Source organism: Ascaphus truei, chromosome 19, assembly GCF_040206685.1.
Source record: "Ascaphus truei isolate aAscTru1 chromosome 19, aAscTru1.hap1, whole genome shotgun sequence".
NCBI classification, from domain to species: domain Eukaryota; kingdom Metazoa; phylum Chordata; class Amphibia; order Anura; family Ascaphidae; genus Ascaphus; species Ascaphus truei.
Genome location: NC_134501.1, coordinates 15,603,189 through 15,624,446, shown reverse-complemented (window position 1 = coordinate 15,624,446; position 21,258 = coordinate 15,603,189). Strand labels below are relative to the sequence as shown.

General features: G+C 41.8%; 1 protein-coding gene and 1 long non-coding RNA gene across 2 annotated transcripts in view; one reads left to right on the top strand and one right to left on the bottom strand.

Moving 5' to 3' along the window:
• The first annotated feature begins 1,006 nt into the window (after positions 1 to 1,006).
• The window catches only part of CDYL2 (chromodomain Y like 2), a 24,501-nt gene continuing 4,249 nt past the window's right edge, over positions 1,007 to 21,258 (top strand). Inside the window, exons 1-5 of the mRNA XM_075576740.1 lie at positions 1,007 to 1,230; positions 10,356 to 10,923; positions 14,431 to 14,648; positions 19,733 to 19,905; positions 20,767 to 20,977. Coding sequence (XP_075432855.1) covers positions 1,207 to 1,230; positions 10,356 to 10,923; positions 14,431 to 14,648; positions 19,733 to 19,905; positions 20,767 to 20,977 — 1,194 coding nt within the window. The 5' untranslated portion in view covers positions 1,007 to 1,206. The remainder of the gene's footprint in view (positions 1,231 to 10,355; positions 10,924 to 14,430; positions 14,649 to 19,732; positions 19,906 to 20,766; positions 20,978 to 21,258) is intronic.
• The window catches only part of LOC142469948 (uncharacterized), a 22,236-nt gene continuing 20,319 nt past the window's right edge, over positions 19,342 to 21,258 (bottom strand). Inside the window, exon 4 of the long non-coding RNA XR_012789131.1 lies at positions 19,342 to 19,859. This is a non-coding gene — a long non-coding RNA (uncharacterized LOC142469948). The remainder of the gene's footprint in view (positions 19,860 to 21,258) is intronic.

Genomic DNA, 21,258 nt, shown 5'->3' with positions numbered 1-21,258 from the left:
CTGTACCCATCTCCCCATCTCATCTGTACCCATCTCCCCCATCTCATCTGTACCCATCTCCCCCTATCTCATCTATACCCATCTCCCCCTATCTCATCTGTACCCATCTCCCCCCCCATCTCATCTGTACCCATCTCCCCCCCATCTCATCTGTACCCATCTCCCCCCATCTCATCTGTACCCATCTCCCCCCCATCTCATCTGTACCCAGCTCCCCCTCCTCATCTGTACCCAGCTCCCCCCTCCTCATCTGTACCCAGCTCCCCCCTCCTCATCTGTACCCAGCTCCCCCTCCTCATCTGTACCCAGCTCCCCCCCTCCTCTGTACCCAGCCCCCCCCTCTCATCTGTACCCAGCTCCCCCTCCTCATCTGTACCCAGCTCCCCCCCCTCCTCAACTGCACCCAGCTCCCCCCCCCCCATCTCATCTGTACCCAGCTCCCCCCCCCCTCCTCAACTGTACCCAGCTCCCCCCCCTCCTCATCTGTACCCAGCTCCCCCCCTCATCTGTACCCAGCTTCCCCCCCCCCTCATCTGTACCCAGCTACCCCCCCCTCATCTGTACCCAGCTACCCCCCCCCTCATCTGTACCCAGCTCCCCCCCCCCTCATCTGTATCCAGCTCCCCCCCCTCCTCATCTGTACCCAGCTCCCCCTCCTCATCTGTACCCAGCTCCCCCTCCTCATCTGTACCCAGCTCTCCCCCTCCTCATCTGTACCCAGCTCCCCCCCTCCTCATCTGTACCCAGCCCCCTCCCCTCATCATCTCTACCCAGCTCCACATTCATATGCACCCAACTTCCTTCACACACAAGTGCCCATCTCTCCCCCCTTACCGCAGTTATATGTATCCAGCTCTCCCCCCTCCCTCATAAACACCCAGCTCTACCTCTCCCCAATGATATACACTCAGCTCTCTCCCTCCTCCCACACTCACACCAACCCAGCTCCCTTCCCACCACTTGCATGTACCCAGCTCTCCTCCCCCAAGCCCCGCCCCACGAGCCCTTGCTCCCCCCCTGGCAGAGCTCCCCCTGGCGGCCCTGCCTCCCCCCGGCCGCGCAGTGAGCAGCAGGGCAGCCGTGTGATGTGGGTGTGATTCTGCGCACACAGCCCGCAGCCAGTGCGAGCCCAGCGCTGTCACTCTGCGCAAACACAGCGAGAGGAGCGGGGGGGAGAGAGAGGCGGCGCACAACCCGGGACCCGGCATGGCTTCGGGGGACCTATACGAGGTACAGCACCTCCCCCCGAGGGGGGCCGGGGGGAGGCAAGGAGGCCCCCGGGGGCGGGGGGGTGGTGGAGAGCTGTCTCAGCAAAGCGCCCCAACCCAAAGAGGAGGGAGGGAGAGAGGAAGGGGATGAAGCTGTGTCTACTTTACATTGGCTTCACATGGAGGCCTCGGGAGGGGACAGGACTTATTACCCTGGTGGGGGAGTGGGGGGGGGGGGGGGTAATACCGGATGAGGGCGAACTGGGTGTACAGGTTGGGGGGGGGGGGGAGGGGGTCTGTATTACCTGGTGGGTGGAGAGGGGTAACCCCATTTGGGGAGGGACAGGGGGTATGGAGAGGGGTAACTCCATGTGGGGGAGGGAGATGGGCAACTCCATGGAGGGGTAAGAGGGGGCAACCCCATGTGGGAGGAGGGAGGGGGGCTTTGCAATGTGTAGCAGGCTTCTTGAAGCCATTTGATATAACAGGGTTAGAGGTTGTACTATCAGGGTGCATTGCAAGGGTCTGCAGGCTGGAAATGGTTAATTAGATGATGGGGTGCTTCGACAGGCCAAGTTTGCAGGGAATAAATTGACCCTCGGCTATAAAAAAAAATTAAAGGGGGGGGGGTCAGAATAATAACCTGACCATGTGCAGGGCTACTTAACATTCCAACGCAATGCAGGCTCTTCCAGTCCTCAACGGGTTAACTGGCTATAGGGCATAAAGATGCTTTGGCTGTCAGTTTGCATTGCCTGGGTTAATACAGTGCAAGCCCTGCGTGTTACCGTGATTTAGAAGGAATGGGCACAATACACCTCTGCACCAACCTTTGCAAACCAGGCACATGTCTGTACATTGATCAGATCTGCTGTATAGGGGATGATATATTCTATAGACTATACAGAAAGAACCCAGTGTAAGTGTTTGCACACTATGTTTTAGAGATCTAGGCAGACTGCAGGGGTAACATACTAACAGCTTCAGGTGTCCTGTGTTGTGGAGTACTCTTGATTGTGAGTCATTTTTGAATACACCTCTTGAAAGAAATAGATGATCTATTCTATCATTTTCTGCATCATAGAAGGTGTATAAGTAAAAGAGCTAAAATAATACCCTGATTTGTGAAAACCTTCTGTTACATTGCAAACCTCTAACTACAAGGTGAGCATGTCAAGGAGATCAGTGTTATCTGTTGCTATGTTATAAATTATCAGGGATGAACTAGGTTTGATTGAGCCTATGACAGTAACTGTATTAATAGCCTGTAAATGCATTTCTCAATATCCATATTTCCCATGGAGATGGTCTCCCCTCCCAGCTGGGTGAGCCACTTACATGAAATAGTGGTGGGAGGTGTGTCCTGGAGTTTGGTGGGGGTTAGGTAGGTACAGTAATGTCAGTATTGGAACACTAACCATGAAACAAGTGTATCTGTCCAGCTACAGAAATGACTCTATAATGATACCGTATACCAAGCTGGTTTCATCTATATAGAGCATGCATGAGGAAATAGTGCATACTATGTCATCTATTTTTCAATATCCATTTATCTGCTGTGTCCATGACATCTCATTCATGACTTTTCCAACTAGCATTCAGAAAGAGTTTTCTAAACGAGATATTTTTGTCATTTATTTCTTAAAACAAGGAATAGATTAAGTAGTTTACTGAATTGTGATCTAATGTTTCATGCAAATGTGTTTTCGGAATGTAGTTTGTTCCTTTTTCGTTTCCGCATCATTGCGTTTCTCATAGTGAGTTGTATTTAGGAACGGGCGAAGGACAGAACATTTCACCATTTGTATTTCGATTAAATTGTGACGTTTTCTAACTTAGCAAAATTCATACATCATTTTTATGTATACAACAGTTGTGTTGCTAAAGTTAAACTTTGGTGACATTGTCGCAATGCACGAATGTTCAGATTCGCCATATTTACAAATGCGTCGGAATGTTTTCCTGATTTCTAGCTGCGCACGTTCTGAAGATGTTTATAAAATGGTTCTATTTGTAATGGAATTATCTTCATATGATGAGGGTTTTTTTTTAATGAAATTATTTAATATACATACATTAAAACATCTTGTTTTTAAGTTGATATTCAGAAGGGACAAGGAATTGGATATGGAAAATAGGTGCTTAAACCAAAACCTTGCCTACTACCCTATGTTTACTCCCCAATGGTATTTATATCATTCATAAAAATGTAAACTTTGCTCTTCCAAAATAATAGGCGTTTGGGTTTTCTTGTAGAGACAATGTATGTTTTATGAATGTCTAAAAAAAAAGAAATGTGTATAATACCGCTAATGTTATAATCAATTACGAATGTACCCAACACACCCTTGGTGAATGACCTAGTGCCCTATACTTATAAGGAAGGCTGCCAGGGATATAATGACCGATCGGATCGAATAAGACAAATACAAACAAATAATCCGGCGCCTCAATATGTCTGTTATCTTGGAAATCAGTTTTAATTTCTTATCTTTCTCCAAAATTTCTCCCCCCAAAAAAGGATTGTTTGGAAGAGTAGAGATAAGAAAATAAAAGTCAATTTAAAGATCATGGAGTGCTACTTAATTTGTTCCTTGTGGTGTTTCTGTCCTTTTTCACATGTAAGTATGTGCATTGCGTGACACGGTCCTTGTGGCTTTTTCATTGTATGCATTGGTTCCATTTGGAGATCTTCCAATCCAACATGAATCAATACAGCACAACTTACCCCTCATAACATTGTGGAGGTTTTTATTAGTTTATTTGAGTAGACCGTAAGATCAGTTCAGAAGAGATGTGTGATTGGCTTCAAGTTTGCTTCACATATTTTTTGCAGCGTTCTCTTGACCCTAATGCCGCGTTTATAGTGCTGGCGACGCGACCGATGACGTCAGCCGTCGCCATTGGTGAAAGTTGCACTTCAAGTTTGAGCGACGTCGCTGGCGACAAGGCCAGTGATGTCACCAAGGGGGAGGGCAGAGTGCAAGAGGCGCTCTGTGATTGGTTTAGAGACAGTCACATGTGGTGACTGTCTCTCTCAAAATCAAATAACACTGTCTTTCATATTTTTGGTCGCTCCGTCGTGCCTACCATATGCGCATGCAACGGATTCAATGTATGTGTTTTGGCGCACCGTCGCCAGGCACTATAAGCGCAGCCTTAGAGTAGAACCCATTATGTAGTATTTGCGTCATTCCTTTTTGCCCATTAACATTTAGATCATGGTCATCATTCAACGGGCATGGTGAACACGATCTGGGTGGTTGAGGACCCTCCTCTTCCATTCACATCACCGCAGTGACATCCCGATAATGTGATCGCTAAGAAGCAAGCACATTTATTGCCAGAATTGCAACCGTTTTGCCACATTTTACCAGTATTCAGCAAAAATGGCATTAAATGATAGTATATAAATGACCAAATAACTTTGCACGTTGAATTTTAATGTTTGGCGGAATTTTTTTTGTAAACAAAAATAAACATTTCACCTGATTCGCAAACTTTGGCAAAAAATAATGCTCATCTCTATTCACACTAAATAAATGAAAAGTAAAAAAAATAATTAGTAAGATGGAAAGTCTGTTTTGTCTGGAGTGGAAAACCTGCACATATGGCTGAGTGATCCTACAAATCACAAATAATATTGTATGATTCGGGTTCAGGTCAAGGAAATAATTGGAGATGGGATGAGGTTTGGGTGTCAAAGAAAAATGAGATTCAGAATCCCAGACGTCTGTCACTCAGAAGTTACAATGAAACATCTCCGTCTTAAGTGAAAGTTACATCAAAATGTTCCACTTACAATAAAGAACAAGGGACAGAGTGAATTCCCCTAAATGAGAACCATATCTGATGGTGCCTTAACATTTAGTCCAAATAACCAGTAACTCTACTTTCTTTAACACAGTGTAGATCAGGGGTGGGAAACTCCCATCCTCAGGGGCCACCAACAGGTCCGGTTTTAAGGCTGTCCCTGCTTCAACACAGGTGGCTCAGTCTTCGACTTGCAGACTGGAGTTGGCCATCCCTGGTATAAATCCTTATGTCACTTATCTGGCGGGTGGGATGTATTTCAGTTTCTCATGGCAAGTGTGTTTCTGGCACCATAAGTGTAAAACTACATTAAACCCACAACACACAAGACATGGTTGGGTTTCCTGATGTCGTTGGAAGAGGCTTCCTTTCTCTGCAGACATACCTTACTGAAACCTTCCTTGCCCGTGAGACTGATGAACGTCCTGTACTTTGGGATGACATCGTCCCAACGTCTTTAAATACGGAGGAACAAGCTCGCAAAGATAAAAAAAAAATCATTCATTTTTGATGTAGTTATGATTTTATATTTTTTCCTTCCATACAATCTTCTCTAAGTAATGCTTAGATTTTTATAGTTCAGATTTTTTTTATATTTTGTTTTAGAATGTGTATATGTCGGTTATTTTTGGGATAAGAAGTAGCTCGAAAGAACAATTGGGGGAAAAAAAGAAACATATTTTTCTATCAACTTCACCACTGCTTTATTGAACACGCGTCTCCTAGTGGCATGTTTTCGCAAATTCTTTGTATATGCATCAATAATCAAGGACATGTTCGTGGTAATGAGTTAGTATGTAATTTATAATGTAATGGTGAAGTAAGGTGGGGTCTGAGTAATGGATGTCGGTTATGGTTTACTGGAGAAGTTAATTATAATTCAATAGCTAAAGCCGCTATTTTGCTAAATGCCACAATTCAGTCAAATATATATTTTTATCCCCTAATAAACATGACATGACAAATTCTCCTCTTGGATGAATAATAAAGACACTAAGTTCTGGTAGTAAGTGATCGTTTAAGCTGCAATTACTTCCTTTAATTAATTAATTAATTAATTTTATTTCCAGCGTTTGCCCTCCAGTATTTGTCTAGTAGTGATATCCGATCAGTAATCTGGCAAATTGCATAGATTTATATTGTCTCAGTTTTATAATGTATGTGCAGAGCATAGGTTGTCATTTGCAGAGCAAGACATAGTGTGTTCTGTAAATAGGTGGACATGTATGCTCACAGTAGTTTCTTAGGCCGCGCTTATAGTGACGGCGACAGTGATGTGACGTCGCGGCAAAACAAATGCATTGCTTATAGTAAGCGCGTCATCTCTATTTGATTTTCCAGCGACCGTCGCCTGACCGCCGCGTCGCCAGCACTATAAGCGCAGTCTAAACCGGTGCAAACTTCTATGCCAGCACCCGGCTTAACGCAGTTTATATGCGCCTTGATTTTTATTATCGTGTGGAATAAACTCAGAATTTGCATTAATCACATCTGTTATCTCTGATTTCCAGTGATGTGTCATGCAATGGATACAAGTGCATTTGATGAATAACAGTAATTGCATTAGCAAATTGTTCTTGATGAATGCAGGCGTGAGCTTCTTGATCAAATAGAAAAGGGCATTGGGCAGAGAAGTGTGATTTGCTTTTATTTGATTGTTTTCTATCCTGGGTATTGTGACACTTATTATGAACATTAACAGAATGGTGCATATAAAAAGATTGTTAAGCAATTACCCTTTATAGTTCTCTGTTGCAAGTATTGGAAGATGCATGATCAGATTGATACATTGGGACTTGGGCAGTTTGGAAACAATGCAACAATAATATTTTTAACCATTTTGTATGAAATGAGCAAGGGAATTTGGGATTTCCATAACACGAGTTTGTTATAAAAATGAGTGAACCACGATATCTAGCTGGTCTCTGTTTGAAAAAGTTATACATTCGTATTAGTTTTTTAGTGTCATTTAAAATTAGCAGGAAATAACTATTTATTGGCCAAAATTAAAATATTAATTTGAAGTTCTTTTTAATATTTTGGTGTAGATTTTTCCTCGGATATCTTTTTTTTAGTTTGACTACTTTGTGTCAAAATACATCTTACAATTCTTATCCTGTCAGCAGTATAGAAGAGCATTAATATTTCCAATGCTAATTACCGTTATTTATTATACAACATCATGTTCTGTTTCTCTAAAACTGCCACTGTACAAAACAACTACAAATGCAGAATAAATAATGTTGAATTTTCACTTTTTTTTTTCTTTTTCTATACCAATCATTTCAATGCCTCCACAGACACATACTTTCTGTTTTTGTCTGTGACATCAGGCACATACATTGTCTAAATATGTGATTTAGTCATTTTCACATTTGTATGTGTTCTGTTGGGTTGTACAACAACTAAACCAAGTTAATACAGGCTCTTGGAAGCTGGATATACTTTTACTTTTCGCCTCTTCACCCCTGGATGGGTATAGGCGACTTCCACGGAAAACTTCACTTTAAAAGGATCCATGGAAGTTGTTTAGCTGGATATACCCACGGGGACGCCAGGCCCAAGGGTCGACAGAGCCCATTTTGTTAGAAACGAGGGGCGCCACGTGAAGGCAGGGTTGTCTATTGATAATGAGAGGCTCTATATTTGCATCAATTATCCGTGCCCCCCGAAGCTGGATATATTGTAACTCTGTGACGTTCCACCAGTAATATTTCTGTTGTGTGGCACCAGTGTTGGGTTTGTAGTGTTTTTTTCGGGCCCCCCTCTATATGTTGGTGATAACATAAACTGGTGCTGCCATTGTTGTATTCATAGGTTTTCTAGCAATGTTCCACTTCTGGAGTTGCATGCAACGTTAGAATATAATCAATTTGATGGCAACTAAAGTCCAGCAGTTTTGTCATTATAATTGTAAAATTTAAATTTGGAGCACGTGGATTTAAAGTGCAATCTCATAATAACCCTTTCACATATTATAGGGGCCAGCAGTATGTTGTCAAGCAATGCATTACCCTCTGGCATCAAAAGGGTTGAAAATGAATATTTTCCAGCTCCAAAATGCAATGCAAAGATATACTGCCGGCTTTGTCCCGCTTTTCCTCCTTGAAAAGTGGTCCACAGGGCTCGTTGGTACTTGTCCTTTTTACTTAATCCAAAACTTGGATTAAAACTCGATGTGGCTCGTTTTAACAAACTACCGTACAGAGCCCTTCTACGTTATCATTTGTTTAATTTCTGCACTATTACCAGCCACAACAATGAATTCGTTAGAATTTTTCTTCCCTATTAATAATCTCTGTTCTGTTTCTTCCTGCTTTAAATCCATTACAGATATGTTTAATTGTATCCATGTAGCGAACCCCATATTTCTGATCGTCACAAATATTGAATGTATTATTGCATTTGTTTTGACAAGTGAAAGTGACCAAAAAGGCGCCAACAATATTAAGTGCTCACTGATAATAAAGTGAATAAATTATGAGAGCAATTCAGAATAATCTGATAGTGCAAATGTGTGAATGGTGAAATATAAAAAGATAATACAATATAAAGGTCTGTACTCCCAGCTCAACCCCTCTGGTGGGACCAGTCTTCATTGGTTCCAAAGTGTGAGTAGTTTTTCATACAATCCAGGGGGAGCATATAGGAAGAAAAGACAGCAAAAATAGACCATTTAAGTGCAGATGTATTTCAATGGTGCAATAAAATGCTGAAGACTTGGCTCTATACACAGCCTACTCACAGGATACTAGATGCAAATGGGCAGGTTTTTAAAGTGTAGCTGGAGCTGGACATTGACCGAGGATGTGCAGTGGTCAAGGATCCCATCAAATGACTCAGGGGAATTTTCCAATAGAGGAGGAAAAAGAGAGACTACATAGCACAGATCAGTCATATAAGAGAAGTATTTTATGTATAAAATATAAAAAACGCACTTGCATAAAAACATTTTTGTATAAAAACAAGGCATGTAACACTCACGTGTGTAAGCAGGATCGCTGCACCGCAGCGTCTCTCACCGCCTCCTCCCATTGCTCCGTTGTCGGTACAGATTAGAACATAAGTAAATGCAGTGTGATGACAGGAGAGTAATATCATTTTAAGAAAGGGAGCCGGATCTATTTCCAGGTTGAGTCCACATGGAGTCAAGGTCCTCAACCTGTAGATCCAGCACCGATCAGTTCTCACACCGCGAGAACCAGAGCAGGCGTGACGTCACTGCCCCGACGGACGCGACGGAGCACAGTCCACGCCGAGAACCTACCGACAACGGAGAACATCAGACTGGGAGGAGGCCACCAACAGGTCAGGTTTTCAGAATATCCCTGCTTGAGTACAGGTGGCTCAATCAGTGACTCTGTCATTGACTGCACCACCTGTGCTGAAGCATGGGATAGCCTGAAAACCTGACATGTTGGCCACTCCTGGCTTAGACTCTTTAAAAACCCATATTTTCCCGCTAATCATCTTTGTTCTCATCAATTTTATTTAATTTAGAGTAAGCCCCTCTAGTCTACAGAACAACTAACATGTTCTCATTTCTCTTGCCTTTTGAAGGGTACCACTCCACATCCCTGCAGATGTTCCTTTTTTTTTTTAACTTCTTTTGAGTGGGCAAATGTCCCTCTCCAAATCTATCCTTCCTGGTATTGGACAACATGGCAGATAGAAGCAGATAGAAGCATATAAAGGTTTAAATTGCATACAGATAATCTCATTGCCCTTACTTGGGAGGGAAAACCTGCAAATAAGATTATCAGAGGATTGTATGTGAGGAAATAGCAACCATAGTCTCTCTGATACAGTGGCAATGCCTAAAACTTAAATAGAGCTAGTAGGGTAGAATTGGCCTCGGTCTCATGATGTTATAGATCTAACATACAGCTCAACCCCCTTATAACGCTGTGCTTGGGGTCCAAACAATCACATCGCGTTATAAGCGGATCGCATTAGAAAGAATGTACAATTGTATGCATTGTACAATAAAGTATTTAAGATACCAATAATTGTGTTGTAAAGTTTTCATAAATACGCAAATTGGGAGCCACGCTTGCATCGCGTTATAAGCGGATTCGCGTTGAAACAGATCGCGTTATAACGGGGTTGAGCTGCATATTACATGGTACTTATTGTGCTTTAAGCTGTTTTCAATCTTATTTTTCTCATAATGTTGTATACTGTATTATAGAAAAAAACATTGGAACAATAAAACAAAAACCCTGTTGGACGTCGAAATGTCTTAACAAGTAGGATTATGTTATACAGTTCATTCTACTTGTCTTCATATATTCTGCTGATACTTGTACATACTGTATTTTTTTTTACTCTTAGGTTGAAAGGATTGTTGATAAAAGGAAGAGTAAGAAAGGGAAGTGGGAATACCTCATTCGGTGGAAAAGTTATGGAAGTAATGAGGATACTTGGGAACCAGAGCATCATCTACTGCATTGTGAAGAATTCATTGACGAATTCAACGGACTTCATGTTTCCCGAGACAAGCGAGCTAAATCTGGGAAACATGCCATCGCTTCAAAACTTTTACGAGGGAACTCCATGGAGAAAGTGACCCACCGGTCTCTGGAGTCCGGGAGAGCTAAGGGATCATCCCACAAACGCAGGAGAATAAACACTTTTCCAAAGCAGAAGAAGGTGTGCACAGCTAAGTATTCCTCTGGTGACAGAGCCGCAAAGACTGTAAGTTATAGAACTACTCCCAGCGGGCTGCAGATAATGCCACTGAAAAAACCCACGGAGAATGGAGATGCTCATCATCACAAAGATTCCAAGCCTTTTGGAAATGGTTCGGAGCTGGACAAAAATTACCTTCTTGATGACGAAGGAAGGCAAAGCTTGCCAGGTGACTTGGAAGTTCATGACTCGCCCATTGTGAATGGAACAGGTATGTAACCGTAAACATGGGTTTTAAATGCCTGATAATTTTAGATTGTGTTAGCAGGTATGGAATGATCACAAATCAAAGAACATTATATATTTGTGGTGATGAGTTTACAGTGTAGTTTCTTTAGCAGCTGGTAGAATGGCTTATCTAAGGTCATACCGAGCTAGCAATACTTCTTTAACTTCCACTAAAAACCTTTTGCAAATAGTGCCACCTTTCTGATGAATATAATAAATGCTCTTCAGAGATGTATTTCATACAGGGAAGATCATCTTAGAAAATGAGGAGTCGTCGTGTGAGGGCCTCCATGCCTCCGTTACTACCTGCATCTATGAAAAACCCTCTACCTGCAACAGTATCCAGTTTACTTAAAGAAGTTATATAGGCCTATGTTTACTAAGTGGTGCTACTCCATTGCACCTTTTGCCAGAACACCCCTTATGGCCCATCCAAGGGAATGCTCCATACAGTGTCTTCTGGTGCCAGAAGGTATTTCATGGAATATCACTGTTTAGTAAATATGGTCCATGGTAAATATGTATCAATACATCATCGGAATTGGTGACTGTGAATGGGGGACCAGGCTGCTACCAAAACATCCCACAGAAAGCAAGGACATATCCCATAAAGCTTTGACATACTGAGGAGTTCCACAAAACCATGTTCAGGGTTTGCGTTTGCTGACAAAACATATGAATATTGAGTTACTTCATCAATTTAAAAAAATAAATTAATTTCATTATCTGACCAAGGAAGACACCCGAAGTGGTTATAGACATGAGATGCTTCATCATTCCATGTAACATTTCTGAAAATCAATGCAGGAATACCAGCACCCTTGAATTCTTCTGAACAACTGTGATAAAATGGTTGTAAATCTGTAGTATTCTGAGCTTCACAAACCATCAGTTTAGAAAAAAATATTCTTTGACGTGAACATGCTACTTTCTGCAAATCAAATTGTTGTAAAATTGGGGCCCATAATTACATTATCTACTTTAAAAACTAAACACCTCTAAATGTCAGGTTGTTAAATTTTATGAACCTTTGTTACGTAGGCACACAATTGTTATTATTCTAAAATATCTTTAGGGTTTATAGCAAATGAGGGATTACAGAAAGAAGGAAAATAATTGAAATTGATAACGTTGAAAAATAATACAGCATTAGAATATTTTAAGACCGTGTGCGTTATACGTGTGATCCAGACCATTCTACAAATACATCATCAATAGAGAGCACTTGTACAATAAAAGGAAAAAAGAAAAAGCATGGTGTAAAAAAGAATCACCTGAGATGATACAGTAATTGTGCGTCAGACGTGTGCTTATATGTGATCTTTACCTTGGTCAAACCTAGGATTAGCGGTGCTGTTTGATCAATTGGACCAATATATCTGGATACTTAAACTGATTAAGATTAGATTCGGAGCAAGATATAAAGATCTTATTATACAGTGGGGGCCAGATTTAGTCTTATGCACATATGTTGTTTTTAAATGCAGCAGAGGCTGTAAATTCTAAATTCCAAAATGAAGATATTGTACATCCAAGAATCGGTTGAGTTGTGTTTGAGAATCTCAAAAAATGCAGTACATTAAACAAAAAGCTTTGACCGTACAAACTGATGCCCCTGTTTAGTATGCTGTGAACCCGCCTGCTATATTCCAAGGGTGGCCATATTCAGTCCTCAAGAACCCACAACAGGCCAGGTTTTAAGTACTGTATATACCAGCTTCAGCACAGGTGGCTCAACAAGTTCCTGCTTCAGCACAGGTGGCTCAGTCTTTGACTGAGCCACCTGTGCTGAATCAGAGATAAAACCTGGCCTGTTGGTGGCTCTTCAGGGCTGAGTTTGTCTGAATGCAGCTGACATCTTCCCAAGCGAGGGGAAAGTGGCTAAGAGGCATATTGAGCACTAATGTAACAACTTCTGAGATGTTCTTCGATTGAGGCTCAATCCAAAAGGTTTGGGACTTGACAAAATAATCTGATGAAAGCAACTAGAAATGTAGAAGTTGACAGTGTCAGATAAGGATCATCCAGTCTGTCCAATCTCCTATGATGTAAAAATAAAAAAGAAGGTAGTGCACCAAAAATTACCTGGATGCAGATCGTAGGATAACATATATCTCACAGACAAGTTTTCTGTTGTAAGCTCTTACGCCAATTATTGTGGCAATATGATCAAAAACATGTTCTGGGCTCTTGACCAGGTCAGGGCCATTCTCTTACAGTCACAGCCACAGACCCCAATTGATTAATTGTGAACTTTGAGAGAATGGCGAGAGAAATTACTAATCCCACAGATTTTCAACGCCTAATAAAAATGGTGCCGGTAATTGGGCAAGCCGGTCCCTCGTGGAGCCCGCATGCAATTTTCTTCTACGTACTGTATGATCCAATTCACGACGCAGTGTGTTTTCTCTCGGCCTCACCAAGTGAACAAAAGCACACCAAAATTACAAAAATATTACATTATGCGTTTAACCTGTTTTCCTTTTGCATTCAAACAAGTTATTAAACACATACGCCATATCTAGCTTTACAGCTACATCATTTTGTCTCGTAACCTTCATAAAGAACTCCTTCGAGGCAATATTGTTTTTTGAGTACACTTCTAATACCCTCTGGTTACCTAGCGCTGTGCCTAAGGATTCAGTGAAGCTTTCTGTGGCCGCTAACATCGTTACTTTTATTTACGACTTTGTCGTATTTATTAGCTGCTCTTGTAACGAGGAGTGATTATGATGTCAAGTTCTTTGACATCTTCCTATGAAATAGTTTTTTAAATGGGCTTTATCAGGCGGGTTTGATGATCTGATCTCCAGACCATCTGTTAAGTGTTATGACGGTTATTCATCTCAACCTGCATAATGCTTTGAACCCTTCGCTTCAAATTGTATTTTTTCAATCTGTCCGTGTTGGGCCTGTGCATGTTTTTATTTGGGTGACTTTGAAGATGAATGCACGATGTTCTTGTCCTGGACATGAGAAGAAACCTTACCTCCTCCTCTAACGGGTTCTGATATCCGAGTCGCTACTTCACAATTCTTCACTCTTGGAATAGAGAATATAATCAGTTGGGCGGAGGGCGCTGAATCGGTTGATTTTAATGGATTCACAATACAAGTGAAAGGGTTCTGTGTTCTTTCACTGTCACTTAGACCGGAGTTAAACCTTGCTAGAGTTTTTCGCTTTTAGCCTCTTCATTTCTGGGCATTTTTGCAACTCTGTGAGGTCTTCCAGCTGCAAAGCTGTGCATCTGATTTTATGAAGCTAGAAAACTCCATTTCTTCCAATAAGAATTTTTGACTTAAATCTGTTGCTGCTTTTTGCTCCAATTCTGCCCTAATTTTGTACCTGGTAGACTTTGATAAATAAACCCCATGGTGTAGAAATGTACCCACTAAATGGGTTTTATTTATGCTTTTATGTGCAATCTTTGTAAATGAGGAATAGTCATATATAAATTCCATCCAATTGTTAACTTTTTTTTTTTTTTAAGGGGAACCTTTGACAAATGGTGGATTGAACCCCCACAGCCCAGTAAAACGAAAACTAGATATGGAAAAGGACTACGTGTTCGATAAAAGGCTGAGATACAGCGTTCGCCAAAACGAAAGTAACTGCAGATTCCGAGACATCGTGGTGAGGAAGGAAGATGGTTTCACGCACATTCTACTGTCCAGTCAGACGTCGGACAACAACGCTTTGACACCAGATGTAAGAATTCCCTGCATTGTGTGTAGGGCACGCGCTGACTGTGTGCTGAGATCATTGGAAGATGGGAGTGTATTAAGTAGCAATGGAGTGGGACACAACAGGGGGAAATGCTAAATGTGGCAATCTAAGCGGGGCGTTTGTTTTACCTTTTTTATTTTTGTTGCATAGGATTGAAGCAGGGGGTCTCTGGAGATGAACCCCATTCATTTCAGCTGTGGGGACCCCTTGCTTCCTGAGTTACTTAACTCCGTAGGAGGTGCCAGTAGCCACTCTGGGTCGCTAGCTGAGGTTTATGTACTGGCGGAATTTCAAACCTCCCACACCCTGTGGGCCAATAGGAAGCCGTGATGTCATCCGGTGCCGCTTCCTCTTGGTCCACGTGACACGGGGGCTTTACACTTTGTTGAGCTACCGGAGCTGAAATTAATGGGGTTCATCTGTGGAGACCCACTGCTTCAATCCTGTGTAATAATAATTTTTTTTAAAAGAGCCCGCTTGGATTACTCCTTTAAAATGGCAGTACTCTTTATCCATATAAATAAAAATAAATAAATAAATCCATATGGCCATCGGCCTTTGTTCATAAGGGGTGTTCAGTAAAAGGTAATGTCAGAATGAGCGCGTCCCTCCCGCCCTCAACATAAGCTGCTGTACATGGCAGTCTGGCAGCATCTCCTCCTAAATGATGGGGAATTCCACTATCAGCAATATCTTACATCATTTTTACAGAACGCCAGAAAATGTGTGAGACGTTGCTCGCTCGCTCGCTGGCTGCCAACAATAGTTTTACAGTGGCCAGAGCCTAAAACAAAATACAGTTCTATGCTTTCAAAAGCCAGCTCCATATCTGCTTGTACTTGATGATTTACACACACCTGGAATCCGTTTTCTGTCCTCGTGAGGGCTCCGCTGCGAGCAGTAACCCCTCCGCTGCGAGCAGTAACCCCTCCGCTGCGAGCAGTAACCCCTCCGCTGCGAGCAGTAACCCCTCCGCTGCGAGCAGTAACCCCTCCGCTGCAAGCAGTAACCCCTCCGCTGCGAGCAGTAACCCCTCCGCTGCGAGCAGTAACCTCAGCCTTCTGTTTGCATTTTGATACACAAACTTCCATCTTTTAAAATAAAAAAATGAGTCTCTTCTAATATTAATAGGTTGAAAGCAGCAGTCCGCGCTGATCATGCTATATATTTTTTTTTTTTTATTCACACTTCTTGCCCGTTCCAAGGCTGCGTTTTTATTTTTTCTATCGGATGGGCCTGTTCAGGACTTATAAGCGTTTAAAATATGATGTGTCTGAGAGGTTGAAACAAAGCTCTCCAGGTAGCCAAGTGTAAAGCTCACAAAAGACTGAGCATTGTGATTTTTAGCACTAAAAAACATTAACTAAAAAGAACAGGACACGAGCACAGAGAAACTAGTTGTTTCGGAGTTATTGATTTATATTATTAAAGATGTATTATTTTCTGTTTTTAGCAGGTCAGACGTCCTGTTACCGTTGTTAGCCCCTTATGTGTGGTTGAGTGGTATACTTGAGTCTTCTCTGCGGATATTCACATCCATATATTATATATTGTTGCACCATGAGTGCGTGTGTAAAAGGGACTGATGTGACTTCGGTTACTGCCTTGTTAGCTTTCTAAAGCAGGGATATCGTGAAAACCTGACCTGTTAGCAGCTCTTAAGGACTGGAGTTGGCTACCCCTGGTACACCCCGTAATACATAATTATTAATGGACAATCTACCCAGGTCATTTCCTTTATTTATAATACTTGGGTTTCTTCGGGTGCAGTTTGATTATAGTGAGCCCTCAGGTCAGAAGGTATTGTCTCCAAATGTTATCTATTACAAGAAAGACAGGAGAGCACGTCCTAGCAAGAGTCTCCTCCTAAATAATCTATATTCTCTGGAAACGTGTAACATACCAGGAAATGTAACTTTTTGAATGTATTTTTCACTTGAGCGAAACACACCTTGACATTTCCATCCAGTGTAGAGTTCCGTGCGTCTGTACAATGTGGGGGTTTCATGTCGGAAGGCGGGGGGCCGTCCCTGCAGTAATGATGCAGTGTCAAAAGATATCCAACCCCAAAATAATAACAGGAGACTCGCAAGAAAATGAACCAATCTCCGGGGCCTTGCAACCATTGCACATGTTACCACTGGGTTTAAAGGGACAATCCCAACAGACGCCAAAGAAAACTGCTGGTAGTGATGTTTTAATTGGTTCAATACAAATTACATATTATTATTATTATTTTTTAACGAGAGTGGTCCGTTGGGTGTAAGTATTTTTAAAACAGTGTTTTAATATTTTGATCTTTCCATGGCAACCACGCGCCCCTGTGGGTTTTCGCGATCTTTAGTAATCTATGCCATAACTGTATGAGAAACCCGTTTTTTTACAGGCAAATTATCAGCGGTCGTCTTTCCTTGTTTTGTTTCTAAAAGCAGTTAACTATGCCACCATTAACAAAACGGCTAAAAGCAGAGGACAACAATTAGCTGATGGGATAAGAAGTTCACTGGACCCGTTGAAAATTAAATTGTATTCATTTTTTTTTACAGGAGAGGTGTTTAAAAAAAGTCACTTTAAGGATAACTGAATCCTAAAGCCAGTGACATTAATACTCAGAGATGAAAGCTGTAGGTGACATCAATGGAGGACACATGAATTAATTCATAATGTCAGCATTTCCGCTCCCCTGTGTTCTTGTACAAAGTCCCCATGTTCTCAACCTCTTCATTAATTCAAAGTGTTGCTGTGACGTCTCGCGTTGAATGGGTTGAAGATGTCACACAATGCCTGCCTAATGTTTCAGGGACTAACCCCTTCGTCACATGCAGGCTCCCTCTGTCACTTGTCAAATGCATTTCCCAAGGTCAGCCAGTGTTATTAATATAACTGTATTACAGCGGTGCCCACATGGAGCTGGAAGGGGTTTGTGTAGATGGATAATAACGAGTAAAGGTTTTGTTACCTATTCTCGGTACACGCTGCTGTTCTTAAAGAAACAGAACGTTTCTCTCACTGGGCGGAGAAGTAAACTCTCGGCCCATTGTGAGCAGAGAAAAGCAGAAGCGTTTGGAAGAATAAGCAATTTATTCCCCCCCCCCCTTTGTGCTATGTAATTGTTTTTTTAATTGAGAAGTATAATGTTTTTAGCAGCACCTAAAATAAAGCATATTAATGGTTAATTACGTATGTGGTTCCCGGGAACAAGGAGGAACCCCAATTTTCTCCAAATGTACAATATAGAACAGAGGTTTTGTTCCCAGCATTCAAAGAAGAATACGATAAACAATCATCTTTGTAAAAAAAAAATATATATATATATATTCTTAAGTTGATGCGTCCGAGAAATACATAGTGCAAACAACCACACATATCACAATGCTAATGTAGGTAGAACAACAAATCAAGTTAAACTGTCTCTAATAATACACGTACAAAGCAGACAAAACACTATGTAAGGGAGACATGAAAAGGGTAGACAAAGGGAAAGAGAGAGGGGATAAAACGAGAATACGGGAGGCAACGTTTTGGGGCTCCTGGCACCTTCTTCTGGCCTGTTCCCTAAGATCAAACAGATCTAGGTACTTCCCTTACAACTGTCACAGATAGGTGCTCTCAAAAATACCCAAATAAATATCAATGGTACCAACAGGAAAAAATGTTATTAGATATATGTCCCACAATGGGGTACTATAACGCTAATAGAGGACACCACCTAAATAGAAACTGGCTATCCCACATAATATGCCAATATCGCTGGTATGGGAGTGATGAACTGCAGTAACCAATCCCGATGTGTTATGGGGATAACGGCCCCTGATGACGTCATATGCAACAGGTTATTTAAATCAATACATCAGCTGTTTCATTCAGGCGTTCTGCAGTCGTGGTATCCATTGGGCTGTCGGTTCTTGGAGTTGGTTTGATCCTTCTTACTTTGCAGTATTAATTGGAAACTGAGTCTGCACTAGATAGGTTTTTCCTTGCTGTCAGCATTAGCCTATATTCGTGATACTATTGACTATTTGGCATATGAGTGTGCCTAATGAGAATAGAATATCTGAAGTGATATTTTCAGATAGGGTTTTCACCTGATGGGAGGTTTGCCTCATGGTTCATAATAGCCCTTAAGCTGTATTACCAGTGATTATCTATTACATGAGTGCATCTTTACTATAGTACAATCATTTTGTAGCCTATTCTATAGTGTTTAGAGAATCTGTTACTGTATTACGTGGGATAGCCTGTTTTTATTTAGGTGGTGTCCTCTATTAGCGTTATAGTATCCCATTGTGGGACATATATCTAATAACATTTTTTCCTGTTGGTACCATTGATATTTATTTTGGTATATTTGGGAGCTCCTATCTGTGACAGGGGTAAGGGAAGTACCTAGATCTGTTTGATCTTAGGGAACGGGCCAGAAGAAGGGGCCAGGAGCCCCAAAACATTGCCCCCCTTATTCCCCTGTTCCTCCCTCTCTCTTTCCCCTTGTCTACCATTTTTGTGTCTCCCTTACCTAGTGTATTGTTAGACACAGTTTAACTTGATTTGTTGTTCTACCTACATTAGCATCGTGATATGTGTTGTTGTTTGCTCTATGTATTTCTCTGAAGGCATCAATTTAAGAATATATATTTTTTGACAAAGATGTTTGTTTATCGTATTCTTCTTTGAGTGCTGGGAACACAACCTCTGTTCTTAATTGAGAAGTGTTTTTCTCTTGCATCCCTGATCTGTTTCCTGATATTCCTGCGATAAGTCGCCGTGTTTCTCTGTGATGGACAGGTGCCCGCACCTCGCTGGCGCAGTTTGTAAGGCAGGACTTCAATGTACCACTGACCACTCCAGCTTGTCTCTGGTCTTGGCTGGTATACGTTTACATGGGTGCGGTGCGTATTTCCATGTACACTCAGGACACCAGAGGTTGCCTGGAAAATAATAAACGGGCAAAACGCCGAATTAAGTTTTTTGAAAGAAGGAAAAGTTAGAAATGGATCAGAACAACATGAAGTAGCAGGGTCCGATCCCGGAAGAAAGCACAATAAATGTGTTTTCTTTTATTTTGCCAGATTATGAAGGAAGTGCGGCGGGCACTGTGCAATGCATCATCCGATGACAGTAAACTCCTCCTCCTCAGCGCTGTGGGAAGTGTATTCTGCAGCGGCTTAGATTATTCATACCTCATCGGAAGGCTATCTAGTGACAGAAGAAAGGAAAGCTCAAGGATTGCGGAAGCCATAAGGTACCCCAAGCTTCTCCATGTGCATGTGCATCTTACACACACACATATTCCATTTATGGGAAAGGGCCATACTTGTAATCGAGCGTAAGGCTTAGCAGCAGCTTCATTTTATTTTTATTTCTTTTTTTAAGTCACAACAAATTGGCCAAGTGGTTTTTATCGGTCACCAAATCTTGTCTTGGATATTTCTAATATATAAGTAGAATTTTGTTTGTGTGTCTAACAGAAGGGATGGACTTGAAGGGTCTGACAAGTATTCTAGTAGGCTTTGAAAATTGAGGTTGGCCCACTCATTTTACAAACTAAACATGTCAGAGGACATGTAACATCTGTATTAATTATGGAAATCCTTGGATGTTTTCATACATTACGGAAAGGGATTATTTCAGAAATGGCTATTTATAACCAAGATTATGTAAAATAGTGAATTTATTTCAAGATTGGCTTGTTGACATGCAAAGCCCTACATGACCAGACCCAGCTATCGGAAATAGCTTCTAGTTCCCTATACTCCAATTCGCTCACATCGATCTGCAGATGAAGGACTCCTAACAGTTCCCAGAATCTCCTTTACTTCATTTGGGGCCCAGCCCTACCCGTTTACCCAGTCATTTAATTAACTAACCACAACCTGTCCGGCATTTAATAGCTGCAGTATCGTCCCATCCTGTATTGTACCTTTCCTTGTGTTTGATCTCGTTTAAACCTTAAAGGTTTTCTTCTTTTCACTTTTTGTAACTGTGAAGCTTTGAGTCCCATTGGGAGAAAAGCGCTATATAAATAGTGTTTATTATTATTATTATTATGATGATGATACTGTGTGGTTATAATATCTAACCATTGTCTTATTTTTATTTCAAGGGACTTTGTGAAGGCTTTCATCCAATTCAAAAAGCCAATTGTGGTCGCCATAAATGGTCCTGCTCTTGGACTGGGAGCGTCTATTCTACCACTGTGCGATATTGTTTGGGCGAGTGAGAAGGCTTGGTTTCAGACTCCATATGCCACCATCCGCCTAACGCCTGCTGGTTGTTCATCGTATACATTCCCCCAAATACTGGGTGTTGCACTAGTAAGATTTCTCTCGCTTCAAACTTCTTCTCTTTCTCATAACTGTTCTCCCCACTTCTGTAATATCCCTCTCCTCTTTCTTCTCATTCTCTTCTGTAATTGAAGCAAAATAAATTGCTTTGGAATTTTTCATCCCACCGCGTGAGGGCCTCTCCACCGCGTGAGGGCCTCTCCACCGCGTGAGGGCCTCTCCACCGCGTGAGGGCCTCTCCACCGCGTGAGGGCCTCTCCACCGCGTGAGGGCCTCTCCACCGCGTGAGGGCCTCTCCACCGCGTGAGGGC